The 20,974-nt window shown below is 37.8% G+C and overlaps 1 protein-coding gene across 1 annotated transcript in view; it reads left to right on the forward strand.

Annotated features, from left to right (window-relative positions):
- Positions 1 to 20,974, forward strand: part of RALGAPA2 (Ral GTPase activating protein catalytic alpha subunit 2) — a 127,676-nt gene that overhangs the window by 48,287 nt on the left and 58,415 nt on the right. Inside the window, exons 25-36 of the mRNA XM_026844668.1 lie at positions 5,307 to 5,435; positions 6,866 to 6,994; positions 8,247 to 8,305; positions 8,600 to 8,708; positions 9,267 to 9,377; positions 9,725 to 9,793; positions 9,965 to 10,102; positions 10,614 to 10,797; positions 12,728 to 13,499; positions 13,821 to 13,892; positions 14,896 to 15,019; positions 16,096 to 16,251. Of these exons, the coding sequence (XP_026700469.1) occupies positions 5,307 to 5,435; positions 6,866 to 6,994; positions 8,247 to 8,305; positions 8,600 to 8,708; positions 9,267 to 9,377; positions 9,725 to 9,793; positions 9,965 to 10,102; positions 10,614 to 10,797; positions 12,728 to 13,499; positions 13,821 to 13,892; positions 14,896 to 15,019; positions 16,096 to 16,251 (2,052 nt within the window). The remainder of the gene's footprint in view (positions 1 to 5,306; positions 5,436 to 6,865; positions 6,995 to 8,246; positions 8,306 to 8,599; positions 8,709 to 9,266; positions 9,378 to 9,724; positions 9,794 to 9,964; positions 10,103 to 10,613; positions 10,798 to 12,727; positions 13,500 to 13,820; positions 13,893 to 14,895; positions 15,020 to 16,095; positions 16,252 to 20,974) is intronic.

The raw sequence follows: 20,974 nt of genomic DNA on the forward strand, positions 1-20,974 counted from the left end.
GTGCTTTGAAAAAAGCATTAGTAAACAGCATGTTTCCAGTAGAGACAGAAACACAAATGCCAAGATCTCATAGGAAATCCTGCATACCCCTCTGTTCACCCATAGTAGGATAAGTTGGAAGTGTGAGAGAAAAATAGCTGCTAGGATTGACTGGAAGAAAGGGAGAACCAGGTAATGCTGATTGTAGGAGCTGTGTGTTCTGGAACAATTTTGGCAGGGCTTTTGGGTTGTGGGTGGGTTTTTTTAATACTTTTGCTCTTTTTAAATTGCTTCTATCCCACCCAAATTTCTGTTTCGTAGTCGATGTTCTGTCTGTCCTTTCTGTATGCCCAGCAGTATCTTGCTGGAGTGCCTGCTGCTCGTAAGCTCCTTTGTGAGGATTTTCTGAACTCTGTCCAGAATAGGAATAGAGTTTTTGAAATAGAGGCAACATCTCTTTTCCTTCTGTTTTGTTCACACCTTTTTCTTCCACCTCTCCAGTCATTGTTGTAGCTCTGGGATCTCCTGAAGTAACATGCCCCTGCAATGCAACAGTGTTTCATCATCCATTATCCTTAGCTCTCAGCTTGACTTCCCCCTTTCCCTCTGTTTATTTCAGCTGTGCTGCATCGTCAGGATCCTTCCTTTTCCCTGTGTCCAGTTGTGTACCTCTGCTTCAGATTTACTTCAACGTCTTGCTTAGCTGTTATCTTTATCTTTTAAGCAAGGTTACATGATAAATTCTGAGAGTGACTATTTTAAGTAAATCAATCAAGGCTTAGTGTATTGCCTATTTTTTGGGGTGTTCTAGTAAAAATGTGCAAAACAATCCCTTATTCTTTGTGTGTGTTCCTCCATCTTGGAAACTGATACAGCACACAGGTGAAAGTGAAAATTGTTGAGTGCTGCTAATTGCCATCTAAGGTGGAGGACCTGCCTTCCTGTGGTGCACTGCAGGGAGCTCCTTCTCCTGTCTTCTGAGGTGTGCCCACCTTCCCTTCCCTAAAATCACCTCCCCTCTAAGTGGGTAACCTCGTGTTCTACAGGTGCTTCAGCATTGCCAGACTAATTTCTTACAAGCAGAGACTTCAAAGCAGTCCTGCCATAGGCATTTGGGAGAAGTCTGTATGATGACACAGTCATCTCGACGTTTCGTGGACTAGTAAATGTGTTCTTGGTACTTGTACCTCTATACCTGTAGCAAATGGGTGTTCAGTTATTTCCCTCTTGTTGTGCATGAGCTTAAAATATTTCTTCCAATCTGAAGTGTGTCCTTAATCCCAGTGGTCTCCTATGTTGTGAAAATATCAAACATACTCTAAAAGGGGAGAAACTTTAAAAATTCTGTTTGCTTCATACGTTTGTCTGATCTCTGTTAGTAGGGCATCTGAGCACCACTCTGTCAGGACAAGGGTTTTTTTGTTATTAATACAACTGTAAGAGAGCTTTCTAATGTAGTTTAGAGGGGAATGAGCGATTACCAGCAGGTGACTTATGCAGTAATCTGTCATCTTTAGCACTTTTGAATAACCTTATCCATGTTTTACAAATGCAGTGTTGTTCTGGTTTTTAATCTCTCTCCTTACTGCATTCCAGTCACAAGATACTTCAGCAAATGTAACTTTTTTGGGAAGTTAGATTTAAATGACAGGTTGAAATAGATTTTTCTGACAAGATAATCCTGTGTCAAAATACTTCATAAATTTTTATTGGAACTTAATTTTGACAAGTTAACTCTTACCTAAATGTAATGATAGCTAGGAGAACTTGGAATAAGTAAATGAAAGTGTTTGTTCCTTTAAAATAAAAAATGAAGGATTTACCAGTTAAGTCTTGTGTAAATTAATAATCTTTCCCATGCTGTAAATTTCGGTCTCTAATGAGGTATCTCTCAGTGAAGAACAGAGTGAACTTTAAGTGAAAAATCCATGTTGTTCCTGTTGAGGGACAATTGGAAACGTGATGAAGGCAGATGGCATGCTATTTGGTTACACCTGTAATCGGCAAAAGGTTGAACAAAAATTAGGTGAAGAATATTTTTGTAATTGACCTTTCAGTGAACTTACAAAATTTTTTTTCACTTAGTGGATGTTTATGTCCTTATTATTTGGATTACTAGATTAACCTGTACTGAAATATTATGCCATTTATAGGGTTAATGCATTTGAGAAGGAAATGCATGTGATTGCCCCCTTTTCTCCCCTCCTCCCCATTTTTAACACTACAGAGCATCATTTTGAATTGAAATAGTCCATAATAGTCCTTTTTTTACTTTTCTTTAACAACATGAATGCTAAATTATAGCTGTGCAATTATGTAAACAATGGAAATGCTTCCAGAATGAATACTTCCTTTTAAATTTTCATTTTGTGTAATTGCTGAAAGGTTTGGAACCATAAAACCAAAATTATTTTACACGTTTATCATTCTAAAGGTCAATTATGAAAGAAGTAAAGAAATAACACTGTACGGAATGAGTAAACCAATTTCTATTGCCATCACCATATGTTTTTCTTATTGCTTGTGTTTTTCCAGTTACTGTGTACATAGCATTCAATTAAAGTGATTCATTTACTAGGCTGTAAGCTGCTGAACAGAGTTTACATTTATAGAACAGTGCTTTGAAGGGAAGGAAACAACTTGCCTCTGTTTGAATTACCTGATTTTTGCAATATCACTGATAGGACATATGTTCTCACTTGGTCGCTTTCTCATAAGCCTGAATCTTCTGATAACCTTGCAACGCTACTGAATTACTGCGTGAAACCACGCTTTTATTGTTATCTGGGTTGTGCGTGAAAGTGTGCTAATTGGGAAACGAGAGAAAAACTGACAAATTTTACCTGTAAGTGCCTTCCTGGGATGTGGTTTCTTTCCTGTCCTTTCTGTTTGGAGTAAGCTCCAGTAGAATGTTATCATCAGGACATCTTCTGCCTCATATTAACTTCAATGAAGTCATTCAAACTATCACAAATTTATATAGAAATGCCTGAGATAAAAGATAGCAGTGGGAACTAATGGAAACCTAGGCAGAACGTGTTTTTGTTTGGGCTCTTCTGCAGTTGTGCATTGCTAACTTCCAACAGTTGTGTGTATGTTGTGTCACTGCAGCACACAACCTGTGCTGTGAATTTATCAGTTTGAAGCTACGTAACACAAAAGATAATTTGAGGATTTTCATTAGCTTTTCAAAATAAATTTTTCAATAATTTTTTCTTTCTGTGAAAAATAATGATTTTTTTTCTTTTTAGCAGTGGTACATCTCATAAACAGCAAGTAGATCTATGCAGCCACATTCCTATAGCTTTTTAGAATGTGTGTGTTGTCACATTTGTTAAAATTATTTATACAGTGCTGTAAAATGACAGGTATTAATATGTTACAGTAACGTTTTTGCAATTACTTTTTTATCCTCATTTTCTAAGTGTTCTATAGAATGACCATAGTTAAGAGCTGATGAAGCTGGATGATCGTTACAGTGGTATTTAACAGATGGGATTGATGGAGTGAGGACAGGAGTTAACGCAGTTGTTTGTAGCAGGTCTTTGTACTTCCGATGTTCTGTTACCTTTCAGGCCAGGTTAGTGCAGGCTTTTTTATTGTGGCATATGTCAACAGAAGTGTACTCCCATCTGCTGCTCTATAGTTTGATGCCCAATTATTCAGAGACCAAACACATCACAGTACCTGGCTCTGTTCGTAATTACAGGTGCGTTGTGTTGTGAGGAGCCCGGTGCATTAATCAGCCCCTTAATTATAAAAAGGTGGGTCTTTTGTTATGCTCGGAGGGTGAGTTTACCACCCACTTTATGAGCTGCTGCATCCATCTGCTCCCTCTTTTTGAATGTTTGCGTTGACTTATATTGACTTTAAAATGTATCAAAGGAAGTGATTAAAACTAGTTTAAACATTAACTCGAGTGGCATTTTAGCTTATTCAGGAAAGTGAAAGCATTATCTGCTACTATGTTAAAAACTAATATTATTTATTTAAAATGTATAACACAGTTATTTCATAAGAAGTTACAAGTTACTGCTGTAAATACTTAGCAGAACACTAAATAGGTTCTGTCCAGGTGTGTTGCAGTGCTTTGAAGAAATACTAGTTGGTGTTAAAGCATATCTTCATACAGATAAAAATAAGTTTGACAACTATAGTTTCTGATTTAGAAATTGAGCATACGGATGCATTCTGGGACTAAATTTAAGTTCAAGCCTTCTTTAACACATCATAAAACTAGTAAAGATGGACATTGAAAATGGTTTTCCTTTGCAACTTTTCTTTAGAATTTTATTGAGATGAAAAATAATTTTCTGCTCAATATAGAAATAGCTTTATCTAATTCTTCAGCAAATATAATGTTGCAAGTAAGGATTATATAGATTTTGTACCTAATTTTAAACGTGCTGAAACCTTGTAGGAAGGAAATCTTAACTGAAATACATGAACTTTGCTCTGATTTGGAGAGACAGTGAAGAATTGAAACATGGAAGGATTAAAGTTGACATGCTCATCTTGAATGTGCTCTGTGTCACAGGGTAATGATAAGAGTAAAGCTGTAGTTGGTGGTCTGTTCTTGCACATACAGTGCTACCTCTTAAAGACAAATAAACCCCTCTTACTTCAAAAGTTCAGCAAAATTTCTTTTCCCAAGGCTTATCTATATTGGCTGTTTTAATTATTTAGAAGAAGGTGACTTAAAATCTAGTTAGCATAGATGTATCTGTGTTGCTGTGCTGCGTATGATCACTTCTTGTATTTGGCATTGCTGTATTTCTCGACTAGTTCAGAACAGCTCAAAAATCCCATAAGTGCTAGAGCAGCCTAACAGTAGTAAGCTGCCCTGCTGTCAGCTACTGCCTTGAGCTCCTTCAGGGCAAAGGCGGCAGTCATATATGTCATCTCATGGGTTTTATGGCTACAGAATTTTGAGTAATGTGATTTTAGGAAATACTTCATTAGGTGTGTTGTAATGCTTCATCTTCAGTTGATTAACAGTCTGATTTTTGAATTCAAACAGGAAAACAGTTATGCTTAGATAGCAAGGGACATGGATGTTTGTTTGTTTGGGGTTTTTTAAACAGGAATTTAAGAGTACAAATATTACCAAAACACAAAGTGCATTTTTCCTACTAAATGCATCTGCAGCGGAAAGTAGTGATTGTTAGGTGATGGTCATAGAGCTTGTGTGGCTCAGTGAATTATCACCTTGATAAGTGTGGAACTGATGAACTGTGAAGTTAAATGTTCTCAAACTGTCCCCTTTGGTTTTGGGCTTTTTGGATCTTTTTACTTATTTATTCTTGAACACATAACTTCTCTTTCAGGATATCTTAAATACTGTAATAAAGCACTGCCCACCTTGGTTTTTCTTCCTGGGCTTACCTGGCTTTACGATGCTGATAGGAGACTTCATTACTGCAGCGGCCAGGGTTCTGAGCACAGACATGCTGGAGGTGAGTATGGCAATGCCCAGCTCCTTGTCCCCTGAGAGCGCGCGCTTGCTAACGAGGTTCGGATGTCTCTACTCTAACTCATTAGCGCAATGCGAAGTGGGGCTCTTGGGGCAGATACCATGGCAGCTGATGTGTGAAACTGTGGGATAAGGTGACATACTAGTATTGCAAAGGTGTTTCATCAAAAGGTCAAAGCATGAGAAATCGTATCCTTCCTAATATTACAGCACACCCATGTGCTAAAAGCAGGACTTGGTTTTCAGAATCTCATTAGCTTTTTTCAGTGAGCAAATATTGGAAACTCTTTTGGTAATACAGAATTTCTTACTAAATATCAACATAATAGAAATGTGACTAAATATCAACATAATAGAAATGTGACTCTAAATTATTAAATTAGTGAAGGATGAGTAAAATAGCAGATCAATGACAGGATGCCAAAATAAGGGTAAAGGTCCGGCAATCTTGGGAAAAACAGGAAAGCTTTGTTGTACATGAAGCACCAGTTCAGGAGAGACCTTTCTGTCTGTTTTGCTTTTTTGACACTCGTGTGGCTGAGCAGGTGGCACTGCACAGGGACACAGCCCTCGTGTATTTCAGCAGAACTGAAATGGTGAGCCTAACCATATTCTTTCCATTGACCCTCAAAGAGATTATAGCTATTAATTTTCTGACATCTCTTAAAAAAAAAAATAAATCTGATCAGCCTGGTCACTGATCCAGAGCTTAAAGTGCTAATAAGAAACTAATACTCAGCTTTCCATGGAAAACAAACAAACAAAACAAACCAGCACCATCTTCCATTTTTCTTACTAGCATAAAACTTGGTGTGCATGACGTTTTCAACATTGCACAATATTATATAGCAGTAGTTAATGCATTTATAGCTCACGCAATGTTGCTTTTGATGGTTTTATTGAAGCAGGAATGTCTATGCATTTTTGTCATGTATACAGTCAGTTTGAGTGCATTGTGCTGTCCTTTGTGTCACATGATCAGCTAATAGTAGGGCTGGATTAGTGCTTAAAACTCTCATCTATTCTTTAGGTGGTTCTGTATTTTTTTATTGACACTGAGTTACTGATAGTTGGATTGTGTAATGATGGAGGAGGTATTAAAAATGCAGAATATGCTTAGGAGCAGGGCCAGGTCCCTGCTGGAGGAGAAGCTTGGCCTCAGAAAAAGAGCAGAGCAACACAGCAGCAAAAAGCATGGGCAGACAAGTTAGTCACTGCTTAATGCAGCTTCTACTGTAACTGTAAAGGAAAAGCTATTGGAACATGTTCTTTGGGACACTTCAAATGTTGCACTGTGAATACAGCACACTTAGTATTTATGGTGATACACACTAGCCTCATAGCTTATGTCATTTTCATAACTTTATGAAGTTTGGGGTTTTTATGAATAGTTGTTTACTTTTCATTCACTAGGCTCCCCGTTCAGAAGCTCACACCATCCTTGGTTCTCTTGTTTGCTTTCCAAATATCTACCAAGAAATCCCACTGTTGCGGCCCATTTCAGAAGCCGGTGAGATCATCGCGGGAACTGCAGATGTGAAGGTAAAGTCACATTTCATTAGTAAATCCTTAGGTACCTTAAGATTTTTACTATTCAGTCATTTCATTCTAACTATGTTTTTGTTTAAAAAATAAACACCTTCTACTCAAAACCCCACAACTGCACACATTGTATGTACTTATTTGATAAGCAGTGCTTAGATTAACATATACCATAAAATTAGCAAAGCTTAGATACTGCAAATTACATTTTATTTTCAAGGAGACTGAACAGGCTATGATCAAATGTGGTGTTTTCCAGCCAGATCTCTGTCAGGTCAATTCATTAAATGATGTTGGTGGTATTATTTAAAGTGTCTGTTTGTTGTATCTGTGTCTATTAGCTTCTCCTGTAAGACATGTGGGGTGTGCATAAGGTGAGATATTTTTTGTCTTATTGGTGTTAGAGTAATATGTTAAGAAAATTCCACTGTTAGAATCATTATCTTCCGTGAATGGTTTTTCTCTGAGAATTAATTTCAGTGAGATGCCTTGAGACATGAATTTCTTTGTGGGGTGGAAAGCTTTGTAATTTAATAACCTTCACAACAGTAATCTTGTAGGGGAAAAATCAGGCATGCCCTTCCTCAAAGACCTGACAAAGGTGACCTGCAACATGACTTTCAGGTGAAACCTACCCAAATGGTTGCTCTCACACAAGCCTCCGTCGCTTTTTGATAAATCTGAGACACCAGGATGATCCACTGCATAAAATTAGGTATAGCTGGGGAGAAATCTCCAAATTGCTCATGTGGCCTGAGAAGGTAGAACTAGAGAGAATGCAGACCCCTTAGCACACTTAGCTCCCATTCTTGCTTTCTTCATCAGGTCTTGGAAAGTCATTGGAAGTCTGTTAAAACAGTCTTGATTTTGAAAGTGTCTTTTCTGTACTGAAAAATGCACTGTGTTTTTCATAACATGACTTGCTTAGAACCTAAACACTATACTTTATATCATCAAGTGATCACCACTCATTGTTAGTAAATACCCATCAACTCTGAAAACTAATTGATTTCCATCTTGCTGCATGTACATGATTTTTGAGGTCAATTAGATTTATCCTCAAGGGCCTGTATATTTGAGTTGTAATCAGTAAGTGTTTTTCCCTTGACAAACCAAAATTGGCATGGGGTAAAAATGCTTTAAGAATAGACTGAGAATTAAAATGATTTCACTTGTAACTATGTCAAAATTAAACAACTTTAAAGTAGATGTACAAAAAGGATGCTTATTCTAATTTATTTTATTATTTTAGTGTTACCTCATAAATATTTTATTGAAGAATGCTACAGAGGAACCAAATGAAGCTGCAAGGTAAAATATTGAGTAAAAGGAATGGCAAAATGGGGAAGTCTTTCTCACTAGTTATTTTTGGTGCTTGTACAGCTGAGTTGCTACTATTGCCTTGTGGTTTGATCCTTTTTAGATGACTTCTTCACTTTAGCCCTATTAAGATGAGGTCCACTCTGCTCCATTAAGGAGTTGACCTGTTGTATGAGAGGGAAAATAGAGGTTACATCTTTGTGCATGTCTTTCTTTTTCTTTTCCCCACACCCCCTAAATATTCTTCTAAAACTTCTGATAAAAGCACTTTTTCTTTTGTAAAAGATGCATAGCCATTTGTGGCCTTGGAGTTTGGATATGTGAAGAACTAATGCAGTGTACGAACCATCCCCAGGTGAAGGAAGCAATCAATGTCATAGGTGTGACACTGAAGGTATTACTATGACAGTCTCTGTAATAAATAAGCATTGTGTAAAAAAGGTATTTTAATTTTTAAAATAATTCCTGATTATACAGAGCACAGTCCGCTGGTTTGTCTTTTCATTGCTTAAAGCACTGACAGGATGCTCCTAACACACAACTGCTTAGGACTTTTTGCACAGTTTAGTGATACAACATTAGCCATCTTCAAAAAGATGTCTCCCAGTTCTGAACCTTTGCATATAATTAGTAGCTCACTATCTTCAGTGAGCATAGTTCAGAATATATGCATAGTTGTTCAGTGGGGCCGAGCTGGTATACAAATGTGCACAATATTTGCAAAAACAGTATGTGATTATGTACCTAAAGACCCCTTCCACAATAGACCAAGTTAAGATCGTGTAGATAACGTGAAGCCTGCTGTTTCCTAAAGCTGACAATGTGATTTTTGCAACATCAGTATTTTAAAATGTTTGTATAGATCCGAAATAATTTAAAATATATAAAAACTGCATGCACTGTATTGTATCTGGATATTTTATTTGGCTTTTATTCACCTTTTCTTTTCCAGTTTTCTAATAAACTGGTAGCTCAGGTAGCCTGTGATGTTCTTCAGCTGCTGGTTTCTTACTGGCAAAAGCTTCAGAAGTACGAATCCTCTCTATCCAGAAAAATTACTGAAGTACGTCAGTTTCTTTTTTATGTTTGTATGGAAATTATATGCAAAATTGTCTTAATTCCTTAATTGAGCTACTGTAACTGTGACGTCATCTTAACTTTTTCTTTCCTCTGCAATTATTAAGAGATGTACTTGCTGTAGTTTTAGGACCAGTGTACTTCTCTCATTTGTCGTGATTTATTTCCAAAATTCAGTAAAACTTTTCGTTTCATTTGGACATTGATTTACAAGGGCAGTTAGATGATCCTGAGACAATGTAACCTTTTTCTTACCTTGTTCAAATGAAGTTCATGCTCTTTGTAGCAAAAGAAATAAAACCTATTTCTGGAATTTTGTTTATTTTAATCTAGATCCTTGTGGCCACTATTGCATTTCTTTTGCCAAGTGCTGAATACTCCTCTGTGGAGGCAGATAAAAAGGTACGTCACTGAAAAAATCAGTCTTCATTCTTTCTTGGTGCTGTTCGCGATGGTTATTAAATCAAGATGCTTTGAACCAGAGTCATATTTTAAACTTGCAAACTCATAGCTTTAACTTTGGATGAATTTAATAGAATATACTTAAATACTGTGGTGCATGTTTTTGTTTAGTTTATAGTTTCACTGCTACTTTGCTTGTTGGATTGGTGTATGGCATTACCCATGAAAATGCTACTGGAGCCAGTGCCTGCTGGTGGTCTTGAAGATCAACATGCATCCAAAGCTCCTTTACTGGACTATATTTACAGAGTGAGTACGAGGAATGAACATGATTTATTTTGCCTAGATGTTTAAAGATCCCTTTCACAGATCCTGTTAGGCACAGAAGCATTTTTATCAAGCTGTAGAAAATCATGAATTCTCACAGTGTAGGCAGAAGTTGTATGGATGAGAAGTTAAGAATGCAAAATGTTAGAATAATAAGATGAAAGATGTAGAACAGACAGAGGATGCTGAAGAGAGAAAGGTAAAATGCTTAAAAAACAAGTCAAGGAAAATAATCTTTGCAGAAATTATTCGCAGAATTGTTTGAAATGAGCTGTTAAAATACAAAATAAGTCCTGAAGTGAGTTGTTAAGGTACAGAATAAATGCAGACAAAGTTCAAAACCACTGTGTTTAGATGTAGATGGATTTTGTAGCACGTCCTGGCTTTCACAATGTAGAAATTATGGTGGGTCACTTCTTACTGAATGTGTTTAAAGTGAGGACTGCAATGTACACATTATTACTTCTTCAGTGTCATGCTTTTCTACTTGCAGGTTCTGCACTGTTGTGTGAATGGCTCCAGCACATATACTCAACAAAGCCATTACGTGCTGAGTCTGGCAGATCTGTCGTCCAGTGATTATGACCCATTTTTGCCACTGGGGAATGTCAAGAGCTCTGAGCCAGCCCAGTGCCACTCCTCCATGGATCTGGGCAACCTGCTCACTGTTGCTGAGGGTAAGAGAGTTCATAGAGCGTGGTGACAACCAGCATGTCAGCATTCAGCAAATAAAGCTTTCCAGGTTACATCTCTTCCTTGAAAATGTGCTTCTCTTTACTGCATATAGCAACTATTCCTTGAAAACTGAGCAGTACCCTTTTTTGGATGAATTTCAGTTGCCTCTGTAATACAATGTTCAAGTTTGTTGCTGACATTTGCTTTTTATGAAGATCACAGGAGAGAGAAAATGACACTCAGGTCCTGTACAGTGAGAAATTTGTACAGAGATAGGTTAGACTGAGAAGCTGATTTTGCCTCTGGTAATACTTATAATTTAGTTTCTAGAATTGAATTCAACAAATAGGCCCCCAAATCAAACTACTTTGAGAAGAGTGCAGCTGCTCTTGAACTTTTCAGTAGAAATGACTCCATTGTCATAGATAATTTGCCTATTCTGAGTGATTTGAGAAGCACATGTACAATTTGGACCAAATTCTACATAAATATGCCATTCCTGCTGATTTCACAATCTACATATGTCTAAAGTGAAAAGAGATTATTTAAATCTAGGTACATTTTGTTACTAACTTTTTAAAGTCAACTTAAAGGTATGCATCAAAACATAGGAAACAATTTAAGTGATTTATCATAGAGATCATCTTTATTTCAAAAACTTTTAAGAAATAACCTTTAAAATAATGACTGCTCAACTGAATTATGTCAATTGTAAGTAATTTCATGTCTTAATATGCATTAATGTATTTATTTATACAGAACAATCAAAAGTACAGATGCAGTATGAAGTTGTGCAAGAGAATGTTGGATTGACAGTGATGCTTTAAAATAGTATTTTCAGGTTTTGATACTACACTATTTTTCAGTCCTACCGCTTATTTGCTTGGGTTTTGTTTATGTACATTTATTTTTCACAAAAAGGTTAAAAACCTATTCTACACAGATTTCTTACTGAGCAAGACATGTTGTGAATAGCAGAAAGATAAAGTTACGTGTCATGGTACATTTGTCATTGTAGGTAGAAAGAGTTGTTTCCCATTTTGTATATGTTAGTGCCCTACAAGTTCTTTTATTTCCTTGGTTTTGAAAAAGATTAATTTGGAGATATACTAGTAGGGGATTCAGGAAAAGAATAAAGAGCCTTTTTCATGAGAGGGTCAAGAATTTTGGCTTTTGGGGACTAGCAAAAGGCCGAACAGGGATATACCTTTGTTTAAAAGTGCATTAAAAGGTATAAATGCCAAGGAAAGAGGAAAACACTATAAACTAAAGAAAAACAGGTTTAAACTGAATATGAACAAAACTTGGAAATTAGAAGGTTTCTGGCTATAAAAGAGGTAATATTCTGGAGTAACATTCCAGTAGGAGAAGTGGGGACACAACATAAGTCAGAGCACAGTCAGTTTATGAAATAACTGATGTATTTGTCTGCACTGAGGGAAACATCTTGGGATCCAGAAGGTCCCCTGTCTGCCTCAATACAACAAACTTACCATCATGCTGCTAAAGATCAAGAAGCATTGGTTTTTCAGTTGCAACTTGGTTTACCTTTTGCTTCTTGTGCCTTGTCCCTCTTTTGCTACAGTTGCTGTGGGAATGACTGTGGGAGTACAGGCGGTAAGGAGAAACACCTTAACCTGCCAGTTATAACCACAGTGACAGCAAGCAGTATGGGAATAGTGTGCAGGACTTTTTGCTTATTGTATGGAGACCTGGAAATCACAGTAGGCTAAATGTCAAAGGGCATGTGGTAAAACAAAATAAAAACAGTAGAATTTTTTTGGAAAGTGATTGTAAATAGTTTCTAGAACAGAAAGGATTAGGAGGGCATCTAAGGCAAGCTTCTGAAATATAACATAAATTTGTAGATGCTCTTTTTTTATTACCTCTTGCTGCTCTTACTGATCTATTACCTTTTACTGATTGTTTTAGAAAAAAGGAGGAGGAATTTAGAATTGATACCTTTAACAGCGCGGATGGTTATGACTCACTTGGTGAATCACCTGAGCCACTACCCCCTCAGTGGAGGCCCTGCCATTCTCCACAGTCTCCTCAGTGAGAACCACGACAACTCCTATGTGGAGTCCTCCGAGCTGTCCTCGGAAGTATTCCGGAGTCCCAACCTGCAGCTCTTTGTGTTTAATGACAGTACTCTCATATCTTACCTCCAAATCCCTGCAGAGAAGACGACAGACACTGAGCCAGCAGCACCCCCCTCAGATGTAAGGGTAATTGTCAGGGATATCTCAGGGAAGTACTCTTGGGATGGTAGAATATTGTATGGACCTTTGGAGGGCTGTCTTCCACGGCAGAGCACAGCAAATGCATTTGTGATCTCAGGCAACACTGAGCACCATGTCATTTCCCAGAAGGACATTTCTCAGGTGGAAGAAGGAGAAGATGCTCTTGACCAATTGCTGGAAAAGATTGGTAACACCAGTCCTGAATGCCTTTTACATCCGCAGCGAAAGCTGAATGAGCCATCACCCCCACCCTTTGGTATGAGCTACGATCAAGAAAATGCGATCACTGAAGCCCTGATGAGGCAGAGTGCTCATGAAAAAGAGCATATATTTAAATGCAGCTCAGACTTCAATATGAAGGTGGCCCGTCAAGAAGAACCACGTCCTGCTGAACCTCAAGCATCTTTTTATTTCTGTCGACTGTTGCTAAATGACCTGGGAATGAACTCCTGGGATAGAAGGTAAGAAGACAGGATTCAGAACATGTACAGTACTCTTCCTCTTCTCACTTCTACCCCCAAATGTGTATACACTTAAGAAAGCAAGAATTGTATAGCTGGGTGGTAGTCAGAGCATACTTTTGAACTTTTAGAGATACCCGCTTCAGTGATTATTTTAAATAGACATCTGCAGATTGTTTATAATAATAATAATAATAATAATAATATCATCATTTGAATTATGCTGATTTGATTCCCTTCTTGTGGGTGTTTGAATGAGAAAATACTGCATCTGTACTTTGTTTAATTTTCCTTCAAATCCTTTTTTTAAAATATTTATAGAAAAAGCTTTCATCTTCTTAAGAAAAATTCAAAATTACTGCGAGAACTGAAAAATCTGGATTCCCGCCAATGGTAGGTAATGTTTACTAAACACACCATTGATAAGGTTAGCGTTTCTAAAGAAAGAATATGTACATCACTAAAACCAAAAATTAATTAAAAATGCATGTGCTAGCAATACAAAGATATGTATGGAAAAGGGATCGCTTGTTTCTAACATGTTCTGGAGCCTGAATGAACAAGCAATTTTCACTGGCACTATATACGTAGAATTCAAAATCAGTAGCAAATTATAAGACACAACAGCCTTTTTCCTATTTTCTTTAGCTGAGAGGGAAGAGATTCAAAAATTTTTTGTGACTTTGGCTCAGCTCACACAAAGGACTATTTTCTTCAGGACGATCTCTGTGTCAAGAGCAGTATTTTAAGGGATAGTCTCCATACAACTTCTTTACAGCCAGGTAGTGACAGAATAGAGTTCTGAGTACTAAGTTTTATTTGCATTACTGGACATATAACTATCTGAAAAATGTCTGCCTCATTGCAGAGTTCTGATTTTCCCACATCCTAACTTTTTTTGTACCACATCCACTCAGCTTGTTTTCAAAGAAGCCAACTGTCACTGTCATTCTTGTAAAACTCAATCCAGGATCTGAAAGTCAATAATGTTTTTTCTTTCTCATATATCATCACCCTATAATTAAAATTTTGTAGGTCAAATTATGCTCCCATTAACGCCTGTGCAATCTTAACTGTCTTTGGCAAGGTTGCACAGATATAAGTGATTAGCCCTGTAACTGAACTTCATCATCAATTCTTTTGCTGATGCAAGGAAGGAATAGATGTGTCTGCTCTCTGAACTGTGGTGTCTCTGCAGTGTGGTCATGGCAAAAAAAAAAAAAAAATTGGTGAAAATGTATTTCTGCTACTGAAACTGAGTGATGTATTTGTGTGTGTAAAAGTGGACATGTAGAGTTGAACATGGTCACCTGTTCATACCTTTTGACTGCAGGTGATCTAAAAAATTTTAAGCTAAAACTTCTTTAACTTTTGTTTCTTTTATATTTAATTATAGCCGTGAAACTCACAAGATTGCAGTGTTTTACATTGCGGAAGGACAGGAGGACAAATGTTCAATACTGTCCAATGCAAGGGGAAGCCAGGCGTACGAAGATTTTGTTGCTGGACTGGGCTGGGAGGTAATAGTCACAAATTTAGGCAAGCTAACATAATTGATCTGAAGACCTATGAAAATCAGTGTAAGCTGGTTAAAATAGGTAAATGAAAAACAAGCTGCTTATATCACTGCATCTTTTTTAATTCTCAAAAAAAAAAACCCAAACAAAAAAACCCATAAATTTTAATGCACACTAATATTTAGTGATACTTAAAAGATCGCTTTTTTAGGACAATTCCATAAATCAACATGATACTTCTGGATTAACTCATCCTTACTGCTTCTGATGGACAGGTGGTGCTGCAGTGGACATTTTTGCTTTCTCCATCATTAAGAGCCATAGCATAATTTTACTTTAATTCTAGCTCTTTTTAGCTCTTCACATAGTCAGACCACTTACCCAACCACAGGACTGCTTCACAAAGGACAAAAATGTTTGGTTTTAGTTTGCATTGTTGAAATGGTGTGTCAGTAGCATAAATGGCACGAACTTTCATGTTTTTTGGAAATATATGATAGCTGTATTTCATGTTTAAGGATTTAAGTGCACAAGGTGTACAGGGAGAGGCAGCATCCTCAGACTGGTGCAGTTGGGAAAACAAACAAGGTTTTGGACACAGGCTTGTCTTCAGAGAGGCATCTGAATAGTCTTCTAGAATAATTTCTTCTAAGGTTTTTCTTTTTGTACAAATCTTCAATTTTTGTAGTTTTTATGATTGTTTATATTTTCTCTGCACTTTATGTTTCTTAAGGGTGTATGCTCTGAGTGGGCTGGCTAAGCCATGCATAGCCCATAGAGCAGCTGCACGTGACAGAATAATTCTGCTTCCTTGCTGTTTGCTGGAAAGAAGGTAAAATAGCCACATAGATGACCACTCAGTACCTAGTTGAGATGTTTATTTTTAGTAAGCGTCAAGTACAGGAGTGGGAAACAGACAGATCTAACACAAAGATCACAAACCTGTAGGGGAAGGCTTCTCTTTATCTGGGATGGCTACAGAGTCCTGGAGTGCTAAGTTCACCAAGTCTTGATATATAAATTAATACTGAATATTCATCAGTCTTTTAAAATTTCTTCTAATTATGACTTTCAATCAGGTTGATCTTTCAACACATGGTGGTTTTATGGGCGGCCTGCAGCGCAATGGCAGCACAGGGCAAACGGCACCTTATTATGCCACCTCTACTGTGGAAATAATTTTTCATGTGTCTACAAGAATGCCATCAGATTCAGATGATTCACTGACCAAAAAGGTAAATAATTTGCTGTGTATTTCAAAATGTTGTCTGTAGTCTTCAAGTTCTTAAATTAAAGTTTAAACTGAAAACAGATTGTGCTAACTAGTCCTAGCAGGCCATCTTTGCTGTGCCACATGGTGCTCTGCAGCTAGATTATCTGAATTAAATGACATCCAAATTCTGGATTCTGAAACACATTTCCATGGTAGCCTCGAATACCACCATTAGTAATAATATTAGCAATAATTTCATTTGTATGTTGTCTGCCTGCCAAAACTGTTGTAGTTTGGTAGAACAAAACAACCAAATGCAGCATAATAAAACCTTACAGATGAATTGTCCAGCATGTAGCAGAAAAGAAACGAAATCAAAGAGAAGTGACAAGCATAGTACCAAAAGGAGCCAGCTGATATTTAAAGCCATTATCCAGTTATTCACAATTCTGACAAGCAGACTCTGCTTCAAAGATGGCCAGAACCCAGACCAAAATTTTGTTGGTATCAGTACTTAATCATCTGCCTTTCCTAAAAAGGAGTGATTTGAGATTATGGTGCTTGTCAACTGCTGCTTAAAGTCAAAGAAGATTATAGGTGCGTACCAAATCTTTGCCTTTTTAATTAGAATTGGCAACTTGTCCTACATAGGTTGTTAATGTGTGTTAATAATGCTACTACAACCATCCGGTCTACCATGTGATACTATTGTGCTCTGAAATTTATCTATAAATTTGTCACCGGGTGATTGTATCTATTGTCCCATTAGTTTCAAAATAACATGTGCTTTGCCTTGAAATAAAAAGGTGGAATTGCTGAGTACCAGTCCTGAAAACTTGACCAGCATTTAATAGTAAAGCTAGATCTTTTTTTTATTGTGATACCTGTCATTAAAAAAAAAAAAAGTCAACAAAATTACGTGTTTCTCTTCATGTATGCAACTCATTATCTTCATATTGGATTTATGGATTTACATGGCTGTGGAAAAAAATGTTATCTGAGTACTTGAGGATAAAGGAATATGGCTGTGGTACATATTAAGAGGCTGTCTAGTCTCTATCCCTTTACCAAGTAGGACTATCTGTATTTCTCTTGTTCCTGGCCAGTATTTATCTACCTGCTGGTTAAAAACCCCAGTGATGAATGCTTTACAGTTTCCCTAGGCAATGTATTCCTACGGTCCACTTCTTGTACCATGAAAAAATTACTTGTAGCATCTACTTTGTTTCAATTTAAGCCCACTTATTCTTACCCCACTCCACATGGATATGGAGAACAGATCATTTTGCAGCAGACTTACTCATGTCTGAGAACTGCTACCATGTCTTTCCGAGTCTTATTTTTCCTACACAAATTGTGGTTGTGTAGTCTTAGCTCCTGAGTTTTATGGAAGTCTAGCAAAAGCAGTGAAATATCATCTAGCTGTTGAGTAAGGAGAGTCTGATAGAGCTGCCACAAGGAGAAAAATAGGTTTTAATTGCAAGTAGTCTATTGTAGTAATTCCCTTAATTCCCACCCGCATTAGGGATTAACACAGACATTAAGAGAGTCTGCTTATTCTATTTAATTGTCTTCCCTATGTTTGCTTTAAGAGAATTTCTTCTTTGTGAGGAAGAAAAAGCAAAAGCATTTAGTAGTTGCCAGCCTACAAGTCTTGAAGTGCTAGAAAACAAGGCCAGCGCCAGTACATATTATCTGCAGAAAATACTGCAAAGTGATTGCTTTAAGACTTTAAAAAAAAAACCAACTTAAATCTGCTATAGGAATGGAACCCTGCAGGGATCAAACTGTGTATTCCTGTAAAGAAAGACAAAGCTCTGAGCAACCTAATGGACCTAGGGAGCTGGCTCTGCTGTAAGCAGTGGGTTGGACCAGATGACTTCCAGAGGTCTTTTTTAACATATAATCTTCCATGGTTCTGTGCTTCTGTACAGAACAGTTTCATTTAATTTGTCACAGCTCTTTTGTAAGCAAGCATATATTTCTGTGCAAATTAGCATAGACTTCACAAATTTTACAAAACTGTAGCTAAGAGTGGAGGCACTGTAAAATTTCTGGAGGATTGATAGTTCTTTAATTCTTTGAAAATGCTTATGGATGAACTAGCCTGCATTTGAAACCAATGTTTTGAGCGTAAGTTCATATCCACACCATTTCTAAAGACAGTATTAAACATGGTGCAAGAACTCTTATAACTTTAAAAGTGTCAATTTCTTGCAGTTTCACTGTGCGCCTTAGCTGTGGAGCCAGTATGCAGAAAGGCAAGTACATTGGTGCTTTGGCAGCAAAGTTCCTCAGGCTGCACAAGTCCTGTGTTGATTTTGGCAGCCTTTGCACGTGCAGACCATAACTGGTCTGCATGCTGGAAAAGAAACACGTGCCTGCCTGCAACACATTCTTAAACAAGAGGAAAATGTATTTATTTTCCCCCACCTGCCAATACTGTGCTTATGAATTCTGCAACACCTGGTTAACATTTGTGATCAAATGCACTGTGTTGCTTCAAAGATCGTGGCAACTCTTAAGATCACCACAAGTATTTTAATACTTCCACTTGCTCACTGAGCAGTTAGTACATGCTGGGTTTAAGTCCTCACTTCAGCTTATTGGGGCGGTATGTCCATGTTAAAAAAGTTTATTTTATATTTATTACTTCTTTATATTAATGCTTATTTTTCATAGCAGTGCAGGAGAGGAATGCACATTGCGATGTTGTCATTCAGTAACTGCTCCATTTTAATGTTTGCTGCACTAGAATCATATATGGTGTTAGAGGATGATACTACTGGGAAGAGAAATTGTTATCAATCAGAATACAGTGGGGGCCACAACTTTTTTCCTTGCCTTCCCCCTGCTTCCATCAGATAGGATTGCATTGATACTACTTGGGATGTCTGGTCTGCCTTATCTCTGAAATCTTTGTAATTTCTGTGATTTCTTCTCTCCTTATTTTGCCTACAGACAGGCAAAAAGAATTCAATACCAATCAGTGTGTTTGGCTTGCAAGCTCCGGAGTTGAACAGAAGGTCTTACCACCTGCTGGCCAAGGAAGTAGTACAGCAGGCCATAAATTCTGTGGGCTGGGGAATTAAGCAGATGCAGTAATTTTACTTAAATATGTTATTATGGTTCTTTATTTTTACTGAACACAAGAGGACAAATTCATTTCTGGTATAAATTCACAAGAATAAGTGCGCTTTCACTGAGGACGAACTTGGCCCCTTATTTTTCTGCAGTACAGTTGTAATTTGCAGTTTGTATTCCTCTGTTTGACATATATGCTGACATACTATATTGCTTATTTGGGAGGAAAAAAAAAAAGAAAGAAAAAAATCCTCTCCAAATAAGTCTTAGGCCTGAAAGAAATCATCTTGTAGTGGAATAATCAAAATTCAGTTGGTATCTTTTGCTGCTGTAAGGTTCAGCATCATTGGTTCTAAACTTTTTTTTATCTGCTGTCTTGTGTCAAGAATGAAAATCAATCATAGTAACAGCATCCTACCGTCCCCTGTCTTGTTCCACCTAAATTGTACCTAACGGTTTCAAAATGAGCTGCAAAATTTTTAAGTGATTTATTCTATCTTCTCTATTGTCATAGCAGAACTTTTTCAATTCAGAAATCTGGTTGCAACCCCATACTGAACTCTTGCTCCTTCGCTGCAGAAATTTGTTAGCTAGAGCTAGATTAGATTTTTAGCGGCTAATCTAACTGCTGTAGGGGTTTGCAAAGTGGGGACAGAGCTGTGCTATTGGATTTGTCCAATTCATTTGACTCCAGGACTATAATTGCACTTATGTCTTACAAGGCTTTTATAGCCTAGGGCTGGCGAGCAGCAGAAAAACAAATTGGCAGTGATACAGTAAGAGTGAAAGGGAATGAAAGGCACACATTATCAGTCTCCAGGCAGCACTGTTCTGGCAGGAAGTTTCTTGGTTAATTTACAAATAAAACTTAGATTTTAGGATGGGTACACTGTCAGCCAGACAATGGGGATGTCAGGCCTGACTGTTACTTAGCAAAAGTAGCAGCCGTGCCTCCCCAAAAGCAGAAATTCTTCAGTCAAACAGACGACTCCTCTCTGGAGCCAGCTGGCTGTGTAATGCAATTAGCAGGGAAAGGAGGTCAGGCCATGAGGTGTGTACTGTGACCAGTGTCAGGGCAGCGTGTTGCCTGGCAGGCAGCGTGCAGCCCCACTGAAGCGGGCAGCCTGGAAAACTATTTGCTCAAGCGAAGGGCAGCAGTGGTGCTGGGCCAGCCTCCCAGCGCGGAGGCTGCCTGCTTCTGGAGCTGCCGGCTGCACTCCAACGCCCAGATTAGGGCTGAGGAAACGCAGACCAGATATGATGAACAACAGTGTGACGCACGTCAGAAGCCATACATTGACCCAGCTTCCAGGCGTGGAATGCTCAGTGTTAGCTGCAGCATCAAGCTGTGGCTGTGTCTGAGCGTGTGTGGCTGAGAATGTATATATTTTGTTCATGTTGGTGAAACTGCTTTCATGTGCAGGCTGAAAATTCGTGTGCTCTCAGCTCGCTTGGGGAAGAGAAGCAATTGCAATTTCAAGAGCTGCCTTCCCTGAACAGTTGTAGAGAGATCATTCAAGTCAGCAATAAACCCCCAAAAATCTGGCTACTTGTAGTTGAGCTGTTCAGTTGTTTGTTTTTGCTTTTTAATATTTATCTCATTTCCTGGCTGCTTTGGGATTTTCATTAATGTAGTTTTATCTACCCCCCACCCCCACCCC

Source organism: Athene cunicularia, assembly GCF_003259725.1.
Source record: "Athene cunicularia isolate RWA chromosome 3 unlocalized genomic scaffold, athCun1 chr3_part1, whole genome shotgun sequence".
Taxonomy (NCBI): Eukaryota; Metazoa; Chordata; class Aves; order Strigiformes; family Strigidae; genus Athene; species Athene cunicularia.